General features: G+C 41.8%; 1 protein-coding gene across 1 annotated transcript in view; it reads right to left on the bottom strand.

Moving 5' to 3' along the window:
* The window catches only part of LOC146812899 (alpha-2-macroglobulin-like), a 225,325-nt gene that overhangs the window by 60,434 nt on the left and 150,065 nt on the right, over positions 1-14,826 (bottom strand). Inside the window, exons 13-18 of the mRNA XM_085619970.1 lie at positions 13,465-13,531; positions 12,757-12,902; positions 11,659-11,808; positions 11,007-11,177; positions 2,473-2,563; positions 258-378 (exon numbers count right to left, since the gene is read on the bottom strand). Of these exons, the coding sequence (XP_085476096.1) occupies positions 258-378; positions 2,473-2,563; positions 11,007-11,177; positions 11,659-11,808; positions 12,757-12,902; positions 13,465-13,531 (746 nt within the window). The remainder of the gene's footprint in view (positions 1-257; positions 379-2,472; positions 2,564-11,006; positions 11,178-11,658; positions 11,809-12,756; positions 12,903-13,464; positions 13,532-14,826) is intronic.

Raw genomic sequence — 14,826 nt, 5'->3', positions numbered from 1 at the left:
AGAGAAAGAATAAAAAGAGGTGAGTAAGCTGGGCATTTCCTTGACCATGAATGTGAAGGAGCTGACTGAAGGATGGGAGGAAAAGGGGGATGTTGATCTGTGATGTGGGACTATTCATCTTTTATTTTATTCTAAAATATTTGTGGTCAGTAAAGGCAGACTTTGCATTACCACCTTCTTGCTCTCAACATATCGAGTGGATCCTAAGATGTTGTAAGGCTCTAGATGACTGTTAAAGAAGAAGTAATGTTACTTACTCAGTGGTCTGCAGATCCCATATCCAGGTCTCTGGGAAGTAGGTCCGAACTGTCTGTATCGCCGATCTCATGATCGCTCCACCAGGAGAAAATCTTCGCCCTAACATCATCGGGCTGACGTCTGCGAAAACAAAGAACTTTTGGCGTGAGCGCATATTTCGATAAAAAACAATATCACGTGTTTTAACTGGGAGCGCAGCAATATTTTGTCCGGGAAGAGTAACTCTGAGATTTTGAAATCTTGTTATACACAAATCACTGATAAATTCAATCACCGGGTACAGACAATACCTCTTTATAGTCATTACCAGTTATATGCCATCTTTTTATAGCTAATTCCAATATATCTGTATATGATATGAAGAACCCCCTATCATATGTTCATTAAACACCTATTAGAAATCCCTACAGAGTTATGTGATCATACAGAGAAACAGGAGGAATGGGGACTGAGGCAGAACTCATCCTATAGGGTGTATTTTTCTCCTAATATTTTTGAGTCAAACACACTTCTCCTCTTTTCTTCTTTGAATCTGTGGTTTTTTGCTCTCTAATGAAAGTGATACAATCTTTGCAGATATTTACGATAATTGTGGACTATGGACTGTGAAAGTAAAAATGCCAATAGCCATCTTGAAAGCGGTTACAAAATATATTAGAATCAAATAAAAATGATACTTTCAAAGCAGTTGTAGTTTAGAATGTGCTGGAGAAGCGAGATAAATTCTTCAGGTGAACTTTCCGAATAGAATAAAAAAGGTGCTGCCATAAATGTCTCATAATTAACTAAAACTGTAAATGTTTAGAAAAAAGTATCTAAAAAGACTGTTCTTTACACCATCAGCTGGCTCTGGCAGATGTTACAACTCAACTGTAATAACTTATTACAGTAGAGTAGTGATGTCATTTTCTTATTACAATTGAATTGTGATGCCTCAACTTGACTACAAGACAGGTTTTATAGAGTTATTTAAGGCTCTTGGCCACTTTGTAGTACCTATTATAATATTGTTCCTTTTTCTTAGTAATGTAATGAGCAAGTGTTACTATCACACAATTTAACATTACTAATTTTTTTACTTTGGAAGGAAGAAGGGCTAGGTTGTCCCTACCAGAATTTCATAACCTGCACTAAACACAGATGTAAGCACTACGGATCACCAACCACTTATGGTGGAGTCCAGCGACTATTTGTAGTTTGAAGTGAGATGGCTCATGTCTGAAATCTCTGCTGCTCAGGGAGCTGTTTTACAGGGGGGGGGAGGGGTTGAGAGTGGGACCTGGTAGACCTGGGTGATCCTGCACTCTGCTCTTTTTGTGACATGAACTCTCTGCCACTTAAAAATGTTTCATAGGGTTCCATTGAGAAATTTCCTTAGAATAGGCGTGGGACTGCTGATTTGGAATAGTTTGCCTTCCTGCATGTTGGGAGCACTCAAAAAGACCTCAGTGGTTTCTGTTTTCCTACATATGAACTGTAACTGTGTGGTAGAGTTGTGTCTAATATTTGGAAAGTTCAGCATATGAACTGGCTCTTACACCATCCCTGGAGCTGGATCAGGGCGGGCACTGAAGGCGAGGTTAGCCAGCAGTATGAGTGCAGGACTTTTCTTAATTTGTGCTGGTGTTTGCCGGTGCCCAACACCAGCCCATGTTTTACAACACCTGCAGTTATTCATCAAAGTCCATCACATGGCGGCACTGTTTGCCCTTATCTGAGTAAAGCAAATCAGTAAAGTATTATACAAAAGGCAATGTACTATAAAATATGATAGATCTCGAATCTGAACTCAGGGAAAGTGAGACCCATAGGTGGACCTCAGGCTTCGCTTAGTTCATGAACATGACTACTGCCCGGTATACACCCCTGCTAATCATCTTTGCATCTGCAGTTCTAGCTCACACAAATACTTTGCTCTCCTCCAGTCAGTACTGAGCTCCCTCATTAGAACTAAGTATGTAGTCCTTGGACTGAGTTACAAGGCACCATTTAAAGCTCAGAACTGAGGTCCATTGTCATAGCTAATTATCTGAAGACTGCGAGCATATGGTAGGGGGTTTTGTAAATGATAATTGTTGTGCCTATAAAGAGCCATGCTTGATGCTCCAGATCCACAATAAGTCTAGATTTCACATGTGATAAATTACACTTTGACTTCCACCATACCCTGCTGAAGTCCCCAAGCACTGTCAAGAAATATTTCTGTTGCCCTACCTCGAGAAACTTGATGATACTCAATGGTGTGGTTGGAGCATAAATGTGGCTTTCGGAATTCACCGTTGGTCACCACCTTCAAACCCATTCCCTGAAAACAGAAGACATATAATTTATTTACACCATCTACACTGCAGACACTACACCCGGGAGGGACGTCTTCATTGACAACATGTTCTCATGATCATAACCTTGCACTTAGTGAAGTGAATCCGAGCTCTGGTCTCCCCATGAAAGTCATTACCTGTGGTGACAGCTTTCACTCTATGAGGTGAGCCCATTGTTTTCATCTTCCCTGGTGACATAATAAATTCCGCAATGGGAATCCCAGATGCGACCTCTCAGTGGATTTTCATGTCTTTTGGTGCCACCTTGGAGTAAGGCGGTGAATCACACGTGCATTCCTCCTGGATTCCTAGATCTGTGGCCACACCAAGCAGTCACTGACGTGGATGAAGAATTGGCAACAGAGTGTTTGGGTAAATGGATTCCATTCAGAGGAAAAGGCAGTGACTAGTGGGATGGCACACCAATTATCAGCACTTCATGCTAATTACAGGTGATAGGTATAACCCCATTGGCAGGGCCACTGGAATTATGCGATTCTGCATCTGCTGCATTTTTCACATAAATAACAATTTGCATCTTTGGCCACAAAGTTACTCAAAATACGGTAACACATGTTCCTTAACACTGGAAGGCCTTTTGCCAAGGTTGACTGGTCCGTCACCTTTCGGTTGTTTATTGCTGTATTTGGGTGTTATAATGGTACTAATAAGGAAAAAGTTAAACTATCACAAAATATACAGCATTACACAGCATAATCTGCCTTTTTTTCCTGCATAATTTAGTCAACCCTGCTGCATAATTTGGTCCTCTTCTGCGGCATAATTACAGTGGACCTGCCCTTAGACAATAGAAACATGAGGAATTATGTAGAAAGGCATAAAGTAGACATAACAGGTGGCAACTAATAGTTCAATGCAACAAAAATAAAAGTCATATACAGGCCTCATTTTGAGTGGCCATTAATTCCATATTTGGTTGGCTATTCCAATTGTTGGCACTAAATTGAGAGTTATAACTACTGTGATACAATTAGACACTTGAGACCCCTCCCCCGGCATTTCATTAGCACAAATGCACAATAGGTCCCTGTGGAGAATGACTAAGAGATGGGAAGTGTGCAAATACTGACTACCACAGCAATTTCTAATTTCTCAGGGAAAAACCACGTTGCAGCTTGGAATACCATGATATTCCTGTACCTCTGAATTACAGATACTCAAGGCATCAGTAATTTGGGGCATATGAAAGTTCAATCATGGCCAAAGCATTACCCAGAATGAGGAACTTGATGCAGAAAGATCCTTAATTACTAAAGTGTGAGATTTGAGGAAACTAAATCCTACCGGGCAGAAGCAGGCTATGCCTGACATCCTCTATTTAACTAAATAAAGTGCTGAGATCAAAGAATGAGCTATAGAAATGTTAGGGGTACAGAAAGAGATAAAACCAGGGAAAAGAATAAGTTGTGTTAACACTGTACACATCACTAATGCAGTCTGATTGAGCATTCTGCTTGTTATGGCGACCACAACTGCATAACGATAAAGACAGATTGGATATAGAGTTACCAAATTGCGATGGTTTGGACCACAATTTTAAAGAAGACTCATGAGTTTAATCATGCCCACTAGGTGAAAAAGTAAAGAGGAAGGGCTGTAACCTCTTTTCGGCTTCAGGACAGCTGTTCAAGCCCTAGTGATTTCCTACAGAAGTAAGAACATCCTTGCTGCCCTATCCTAAAACACAAGCACCACCTCTCAAGGTCACCCTTTATGGTTTAACATTCCTGGTTTTCAAAAGTCCAGTCATGTCCCCTCCCCCCGCCAAAAAAGAACTCAACCGGGGGTGAAATCTTTTGCGGGAGTAACAGAGAGAAGACGGGCAGAGCTCCGCTGAGGCACACGAGCATCTCTACTCCCGCTCCAGTGCCGGCCGGGCTTTGCTCCTCCCCCTGACCGGGACCACAATGACCAGCAGCCCCGCAGCCTCCAGACAGCTGACACGGAAGCCAGCGAAATGTTAGCGCGCCAGGAGGCGCTATAAAGCAGTGTCTGGGGCCGAGTCCCTGGGGTGAAATCTTTTGCGGGAGTAAAAGCGAGAAGACGGGCAGAGCTCTGCTGAGGCACACGAGCATCTCTACTCCAGCTCCAGTGCCAGCCGGGCTTTGCTCCTCCCCCTGACCGGGACCACAACGACCAGCAGCCCCGCAGCCTCCAGACAGCTGACACGGAAGCCAGCGAAATCTTAGCGCGCCAGGAGGCGCTATAAAACAGTGACTGGTCCCTCGTCCCGCGAGGACGCGCGCGGGACGCGCCGGGAGAAGCCCGGGACAAGGGCGGGACCATCTAAGGCCGTCTTAGGCTGACAGAGGCTGGGCTGAGCCAGGTCTCTAACCTTTGCTGTTTCATCTGGTGACGTCCTATATATGTATATACGATCTTTATTTCGCCCGCACTTCCCTCAGGCACCATCTTTGTGAGTACCCCTTGGCTCATGTTCCGCCTGTTTTAATTGGCTTAGTTACATATTAGAGTTTTTTACCATAACATAACTCTTGAGATAATCATGGAGATGCGCAGGTGCTCAGCGGGGACATTCGGGCCGACTCAATATTAAATAAAGAGATTCACCTTATAGAGCGCATACTCTCAATCGACCCTTCTCAACAGTCTCCGCTTAGACATTCTGCTCAAAGTGCCATCTCTCCCCTTACCAAAACCCCTTCCCTTAGTTCTGCCTCCACGCCTGCGATTCCTACTACACTATCTCAATCTGGTGCTACAGATACTCACCCCCACCCTGTTGTACCCAGCATGAAAGGTCCATAAACTTGGGGGAAGCTAAACATCCACAAGATATGGTCACAGGGGTCACCCAGAAAAACAGCAGGGCAATCAAACTACGCAAGAATGCCATAAAACCGAAAATGCTAACTTTAGGCACACAAACAGATCAAGGGCAATTTCTTCTTACTCCCCAGTCTACTCCCAATGTAGCTTCATCTGATATTAATTTACAACCTAATGCTAATTACATAACAGAAGAAATAAAAAGCATCCTTGATCAAAAACTCGAGGCAATGGCTCTGACCCTTTTCACTAAGGTGAATGATTCACTTAGGTCCTTTGAGCTAAAGATGAATCAAATACTAGAAGCCAAAGACCTATCTAGAACTCGAGCAATAAGACCAGACGGTCCTTTGATACCTTATACTCCCACTATTCACTTGATCGACCCCCTCTCACAATCTGAGGAACGTACTTGCCTTCCACATATTGTAAATTCACAACTATCTAACATACCTCCCACCGATAGGAGTACGACAGATAAGAATTTACCTATGACACACGTCCAACAAAAGAAAGTTCACTCAAAAAGTCTCTCCAACATTTCTATGACAAGTCCCCATTCAAACTTAGATCGTCCAAACCTCCCGCCTGCCACTTGCCCTTACATCACAGTACTAACTGGTGTTCCCCCTTTAGACCAAGGAATGACAGAATCTTGGTCTTCTCTCCGAAACAAAGTGGTGGATCAGCTAGTCAAACATAGACATTTTAATGTGCTTAATACCAATCAAATAATTATGGTACGAAGAGTCGACTGGATTGGCCCTTCCCTAAAAACCATCCAGGGCGACTGTATTATTGTCAACTTTAGTACCCCTAGAGCTGCCCGCACCATCTTAGCACAAAAGGAAGACTCTTCGCCTCATTCAACAGCAATTTCCTCTGTCCCACTTGGTTTTTTCTATCGCCCGCTTACTCATTCACTCAAAAAAATGAATGGATCTATCTTAACGCAAAATAGATACGACTCATTGTCATTAATAGAGGAGGTAGATTGACTATCCACGACCTCAAATGTTCTTAATACTTCAAAATCTGTGCTAGTAACCAATAAAAAATTACGCCACTTAACTCTTTCCCATGAAAGTGAGCCCTCATCATCGAACACTTTATCATCTTTACCCCTCCATCAACCTTTCTTTTCCTTCACCCACCCACAACTTACTCCACTTCTTCATTCAAATCCCACAGAAATTCGAAAAAAACTACTAACCCCAACGCATTTAGATCCAAAACAGATTCAAATTCCTGAGGGTTCTCTTCCTGATCAAAAAATTCAGCTACCTATTCCATCAAGGAGATCAGAAAAACTTCAGGCCTGCTACCCAGTTAGTGTAATCCATTGGAATATTGCAGGCCTTCATTCAAAAACCCAACATGAGGGTTGGTTAACATTTGTAAGGCGGCAGGACATCCTCTGCCTGCAGTAAACTTGGGCACTTTCCCCTACTCACCTAAATGGCTACAGGACCTTTGTTTCTCCTGCACTCCCCTCACTCTCACGGCGGGCCAAGGGAGGTTTAGTGACTTATATTTCTAATTTAATACCAGGTCAATCCTTCTCCATACAAAAAACTCACCCTAATTACCAGATTATATCTATAATAATTAACAAACTTACCCATGTGCTGATAGTAAATTTTTATAATAACTTGCAAGATTCCCAACTGATTGGTTTGCTTAAAGAAATTCGCTCTTTTCTCCTAGATTATTACAACCATCCCCAAGCGAAAAACTCCATCCTAATTTGGGGAGGAGATTTTAACAACATTACCTGTGGTTTTATGGATCATAAAGAAACCCCCTCTACTCATTTTTCTCACTCTTCTAAAGGTTCGCTGATGAATGAAACAATGTCCCTGCTCCAACTAACCTTTTCTAACGAGTTACTAACTCCCAATGTCAAGATTAGCCCCACATATCAAGGCAGAGGAGCTTTGACTTGTATAGATTTTATATTAATAACATTTAGTGCAGTCAATCTAATCACCAACTTTACCACTCATGATTCCGCCTATAGTGACCACTACCCTATTTCTATCTAGCTGGTAGTATCACCCATGTAAAAAATTCCCTTCATCAAGAAAACCTGACAATGAATTGACCAAATGGTTATGCCTTAAAATTGTCTGGTAATGATTCTGAAAAAATTCTCAAAGAGACCGTAAAACGCAACAGGGCAGCCTTTACAACCTGTCTGGCGGACTTCTCTACACCTTATGAGGTCATAGCAAATTTTAAAATCATTATTTTAGAGATAAGCAAGGCGCTGACTATTTCCCCAAAAACTAAAAAACAATCGAAAGTCAGCTGGTTCAATCGTACTTGCACCAAGGCACACCAAGCACTTAAATCAGCCCTAAAGAGAGTTCCTAGAGACAAATTAGAGGTTTCCCAACGGAGAAAATTCTATAATGACTCCCTTAAAAACCGTAAGAAAGAACTAAAAGAAAAACATTGGCTTGCCCTACAAAAGAGTTCTAAATTAAAGGACTCCTCAGCGTTCTGGGAGGTTATTAACTCGTCATTCCTCTCAGGCCCGAAAGATAGTGGCACCTTAGAGGTCACCATAACTGAGCATGAATAGATTAACCATTTCTCGCACATGTTCAGCTTCACAGATTTACCTCTGCCGTCCCCACTCCCCCCGATTACACCATACCAACTTTTAGTAATGTATCTAATCTTCCCCCTTTAGAGTTCACCTTGGCAGATATTATTTCAGCTCTTAAAGCTAGCCGGGGAGGGAAGGATGGGGTCCCTGTGGACTTATATAAATCCAGCAGTGATCTATGGGCCCCCCTCTTAGTCAGGGTGTTGGAAGCCACCAACGAGTTTGGACCAATGGACTCTTGGTCGGAGTCCATTCTGGTTCCAATCTTTAAAAAGGGGGATCGCAACAGCCCGTCTTGCTATCGACCCATCTCTTTACTTGACTCCCTGGGTAAAGTGGTGGGTCGTATTTTACTTGACCGGCTGCAATGTTGGACGGAACACAACAACATAATTTCCGACCTTCAATACGGTTTTAGGGAGGGCCTGGGTACCATCGAGCAGGTTCTGAATCTGGTCCTACTGAGAGGGAAATATGTCAACGCGAAGGGAGGTAGCCTTTACATGGCTTATGTCGACCTCTCGGCAGCGTTTGACTGCGTTTCCCACGCAAAATTATGGTCTATTTTGTTGGAAATAGGGGTGGACAAGACCCTAGTAACTACATCAGAGAACTCTACTCAAACGCCACTGCGAGAGTGAGGTTCGGTACAGGGGGCCAGTTATCTTCACCGTTTAGGGTAGAGCGAGGAGTCAGACAGGGCTGTGTCCTGGCACCCTTCCTTTTTACCATCTACACCAATGGCCTAGAGGCAGCAATGTTGGAGGGGAGCCAGGACTTGCCTCAGATCAACAACCGCCCAATTCCTGCATTACTATATGCGGACAATGCGGTAATCCTCGCTCGTACCCCACTAGAACTACAACGCTCCCTAAACCACTATTATAATTTCATGTCCAACTTAGACCTAAAAATCAACCCCAATAAAACCTTTATAATGACCTCTGGCAAAAAACTACTTAAGGGACAAGGTATATTCATTACTAACACTAAGATTGATCATACAACAACTTATCCCTATTTAGGAGTGGTGATAGACGAAAGGGGGACCTGGAAAAGGGCAATCGAGGCTAGAAATCTCCAGTTTCTGAAAGCTACAATGGCGCTAGTCTCTTTCACCCAGAGACTTGGAAAGAGACCTCCTAAAGAAATACTGGAAATTTTCAGCCCAAAGTGCATTACCACCGCCACTTATGGTGCGGGTATATGGGGATACGCGCAAGTGGACTCCATTCAAAAAACGGAAAACAGCTTTTTGAGATACTTATTATCAGTCCCCCAATCTACATCTGCCTATAGTTGTCATCTAGAACTCGGCTTGCCATTCATTACTGACTCTATTCGATTGCAACCGATTCTGCTGTGGCACCGCATCTGGACCTCAGAAAAGTTGCTTTTCACCCAAGCAATCATTAAGGACTGCCAAAAATTGGAATATTCTCAAAAAATTCCTTGGCTACATTACGTTTAGAAATTCTTTTATGATTTGGGCCACTCTAACTTCCACTCAACTCCCCAGAATATGGTATCGATCCCCCGTACGCTACTAAAGGCTGAATGCCTAAAACATCTGGACGATCTCCGTCTGGCCGTCGAAGCCAACAAACTTTCTGTACAGCATTCGTTATTAATACAAACCTCTTACAAAATTGAGCCCTACCTAACCCTAAACTTGCCAACCTATGATGTCTTTCTACTCACCAGGTTTAGATTTAATAATTTTCATTGTCTCATCACTTTTCCCAAGATTAATGATTGGTCTAGGGAGCTTTCCCCCTGCCCCTGTGACGACATCTCCCTACAGTCCCTTTTACATGTTACTTTCTTTTGCAAATTTTTCTCTGAACCTAGAAAACGATGGCTGAAACCTCTTTTGTTACAAATGCCTCTACGTGAATGCCGTCCAGCTTTGCTGGCACTACAAATGTTGGACTCTCCTATAATATGTTTTAACATTGCAAAGGTTTTAAAATTCTGTATAAGGCATCGAACAAACCTACAATCATAGCATTTTGATCCTACGATTGCCAGTTGTATTTTAACAAATTCTTGAAAAATGTGTCTCATAACTATTCTCCTAATTGAAAATTCAAAAGAACTATGCTTATAACTAAGATATTTTGCATTTGACACGTTTTTCTATCTCGGTTTTTATGAAAACGTCGGCTTGTAAAAAACCTGAGTGTGATATTCATATTGACAAATTTTATTTATTATGTTGTATTTGTACTTCACTTTTATGGCTATGCTTGGCATTCCAAATAAAGCTTTTATTGAATTGAATTGAACTCAACCGGTGACATTGGATACATGCAGCAGCGTCAAAACAACCTCCATATCTCACAAGGCTGTACACTCTGAATTTCTGCTACACCTTTGGGACTAATTGAACGCCAGAGAGAGAGAGAGAGAGCGAGGGTGATATAAGCCAAATCAAGTCTCCTGGAGATTCAATAAACAAAGAAAAGCAAGACTGCAAACCAGACTTTCTCTTGTTTGGATTCAAGAATATGGAACCAGATCTCTGAAACCATCAAACTTAATTCTAATCTCCTCTCTTTCCAGGAATTTGGCTCACATGTTGGAAGTCCATCTAACCAATGAATTTGCCTGCCCACTCCCACACCTTCCCTGCACTCTTGACTCCCATCTACCCTCCTGCTCATACGCTCATACCTGCTGATTTCAGGTAGTACTATTGCTCTTTTGTTACATTATACTGCACTGTTTGCTAAATGTAAAGTATCACATGTCTCCTGAATCATGAAATACATGCATACACAAATGTACATACATACATGTATATTAAATATTGAAGCACTCACATTCATAGGGAGACTGGACAGACCATTAAAGGGAAGTAGTTCTCAGCAGAAGAGCTCTCTTAGACCAAGAAGTCCTGAACCTGCACTAGAAGCCTCATAATCTTAGCTCACTGGCAAGGCAATGCGTTAATTAGAGCATTGTGTGGATTGTGTAGGATGAGAAAAGATCAGACTCACCTCCAGAAGGTCAGAAACATCTTTCTCGGTGTCCAGGGGTGACGGATAGTAGATCAGCCCATTCTGGAAGAGAGGCTCTCCGTTCACACAGGGCATGGGGTCTACTTCCTCCAGCATCTTCCATCGATGGTAATACCCTGTGAGGTCTTTCATTGGGAGCAGGTTATACACCTATGTTTGCAGAGAACATAAGAACATTAATGTATGTCAATGTGTGATTGGGTGACAACCCTGACTTTTCCCTCCAATCAGATTCCCCCTACTCATGCCTCAGAATTAAGGTTGTATTTTCTCAGCATATACAGAGGCAAAGAGGAGACCTAAGCATCAGTAGACAAAACACAACTGAGATCTTACACACATCCTTCTAACAGAATAGAGGATTCACCACGTAACACCGGAGAATTGATCAGGAAGCAGTTCTTTGTTTTTGCAGGTCTATTACTCAGCCTCGTCAACAACATATGTCATTTACACATTCTTTTTCCATACGTGGATGCCATTGCAAACCTGCTCATATGCCCACTGTGTCCCTCTTCCTTTCTGTGCTAGCCTTCCCTCAAACACAGAAGGTATGATGTGGTACATCCCAAAACACAGAAATATGCTGGAGAATCAATCAAATTTGTATGCCAAAAATTGAAAATCTCACAAAATCCACTGTCAGCTCGTTCTTGGTGTTCATGAGCAGGACACTCTTGTCAACAGCACGAAGAGCACAAAGGGACCCTGGAGAGGCTTTGACTTTCAAACTGGTAAGTGAGGCAGGTAAGCCCTCCGCATGAGAGAAGTGTAGGTTCACCTGGAATTGCAAACACCAATTGTAAAACCTTTACTAAAATGCTTTCATCTGCAGAGACTGCATACTGAAACATTCATTTTTACCAAATTATGTACTTGGAACTGTTTGTACATATCGAAACATGCTGGATTTCTTTATGAAGTACTGATGTAAGAGTGAATAAAAAAAGTTACAAAAAACAAAAGGAAACAAAATTCTGTTTTGCTCTTAGCTTTACCTCCCTGAAGAATGCTTCTTATTTTTTTAGCTTTGTACCATGATGTTTTTATTGAAAATATACTGGGAATAATACACTCTATATAAAGCCATTTAACCACAAGTAAGAGGCTGTAGGCCCTACCCCCAATGAGTGTCAAATTCCCCCTACAAAGACAACAAAAAGGGAATCAACAAGCAGGTCTGGAGTGGATTGGGCCCTTATTACTCAATTACTATATCTATAATGTGATGTCCTTTCCTACTTATCTTCTTAATCAGACAATCACAAGTATGAAAATCTTTGCATTGTTATACAAACTGCTTAAGCCACCAAGTCCACCAACTGATATGCCAAGCATCTCAGTCCCAACCCTTTCAGTCTTCCAATCATAGATAGGAGCATGTGTGCATCCCAGTGCAACTTTTCTGACTACATCTAACCATAGAGGACTAGGTGATTCTGTAATGCTCTGCCACTTCACTAAGGAAACCCATTGCTACAAGTTAAATGCTCACCATCCCATTATGTCAAAGCCTGGAGCTGTGATGATTTGTAGGTTAAACCGCAAAACTACTATGACGATCTCTGGTATGACCAGATATCTCAAATGGAGAGATTAACAGTATTTTCCTTTCTTCTGTTTACTCTTTATTCTTACTTTGTGGATGTAATAATCATCCCTTTATCTACTGACTGACTTCAAAGTTCATCGACCTCTTCCCACTTGCAATCTAACCCTAAACTCTTACCTTGTTGTCAAAGTTCCTTGTAACTAGGAAAATTGCTGCATCTGCAATGACTTCACCGCAGGGAAGGAATGCGAATATCAACATCTTGGCCAGAGGAGCAATATCTGTGCTAATATACAGTGAGAGCATGAAAGTCCCAGGCACACCTGTAGAGAAAAAGTAAAAACCAATACTTCATCTGTGAAGGTGAATTGAAGATTTCTTCGGAAAAGGAATCATCTTTCTTCTAGAATGGAAAAAAATCAAAATGTGCCTTTGACCTAAAGAGATTAACCCAGGAAATATTGACCTGAGTATCAAAATTACATCTGGTAAAAAAACTATTTTAAACACTTCAGCATAGGGATAGGATCAAATGACTGCCCATCCTTTTCCCATATCGTTGAGTCACAAACGTAGCAATTGACATTACCATACCGGAAATTGCTGGCACATATAGAGCCAACACTTTTAATATCATTAGATTATTCATGCAATATTTGGTATAAGCATGGGGAGTGAATGCTGTACAATTGTACTTGTTGATTAGAGTGTAACAATACAATGATGAGGCATGACTTGAAACTCACATGATATAATATTAATAAAGAAGCGTTTTAAAAACTGAAATAAAAGGTCCAATATCACCAAAGACATTTTACACCCCAACACCACAGGAAGGCAAGAACAGTAAAGGAACAATGATCAGAAAAGGTAGAAGAAGCTCACCATGCTTCACGTGTGCTACGTCAATGGTGTGTTTGCCATGTTTGGCGATACCTCCTTTTGACATTACCTGGAAGCAGGGGAGGGGAGGGAGAATAAATAAAATTGGGTTTCTAAGTTATGAAGGCTGACTCAGAAAACATTAAATTGCCAGAAGCATAAATCAGGGACATTGAAAGTGCATTAAGAAATCTTATTCTCATAGACCAGATACAACACCACATGTCTCAGTCACAGGATGTGAGTATAATGGTTTAGGAAGTAGGCTTTCTCCTGGTCAGCCTCAGAGGTACCATAGGCAATAGGATATTAATGCTTGAAAACCATCAAAGTGAAAAATATAAGTGTTTATGATTAAACACTTAAACATCATAATTGTTGGTGGTCCTTGCTAACATTGAGACAACATAAAAAGATATAAATATATTCTCTATAGCAGCAATTAAAAGCTATGGCAGAACCCACGTACAAAACACAGTACCTTCACATGCAAAATGGCAGTATACTCCACATGTTTACATACACAGGATATGGGTAGAACCAAAAGAGGAATAGAGAATCATGGGGAATTCACCAACACATTACAAAGAAAATAGTCAATAAACCTGCCATGTATCCATTCTCAAGAGGTTGTAAACATGCTTGCCCTTCTTCCACACTTGACATTCTTTAGTATCATAACATTCTTCAAAATCTGCTAAATACTGAAAGGCCAAACGAACAGAGAAGGGACCTCAGTCTCAAACTTGGGTACATCACCACATCATCTAAATGGATGACATATCCCAAAAGGCACAAGACAGCTTTTCTCTTCTTGTAAAAGCACTGTTTCTTCTCAAGCAGAGTGTTCACCTTGGTAACTCAGTTGCCGAAGCCAACTATAGCATTTCTAACACAACCTGACTGGCCTTTTCAATTAACGAATGGGACCGGAGTCTGCACAAAGCAATGGCTTAATGTGCGACATCGAACTCCTTTAGCAATCGTGCGTGGCATCAAGGGCCAGTGGACTCTCTCATCTGCAAAAACTTGCATCAGAAACAAATATCAACTGTGGTGGAATATTAGTTAATATTCATGATGATAACCCATATATATTGATAATCCAACAGCTAAAGCATGTATCTGCAATGCTCTCCATAAGCATTCCTTGGACCCACCGACCAAGAACCCAGACAGCTCAGGCATGGGTCGAACATGTATAGGTGGCAAGGATAGCTGCCTCAAACACTGAGGCCTGATTCACAAAGGACCTCCACGCTTGTGTCGGAGGCCCCGCAGTCATGGGGGAGTCTGTGCACTCAAGGCAGAAACTCTGCAATGAGTCTCATTGCAGAGATTCTGCCCCAAGTGCAGAAACTGCCC

Source organism: Triturus cristatus, chromosome 7 (assembly GCF_964204655.1).
Source record: "Triturus cristatus chromosome 7, aTriCri1.1, whole genome shotgun sequence".
NCBI classification, from domain to species: Eukaryota; Metazoa; Chordata; class Amphibia; order Caudata; family Salamandridae; genus Triturus; species Triturus cristatus.
This window is presented reverse-complemented; position numbering and strand designations above follow the sequence as displayed.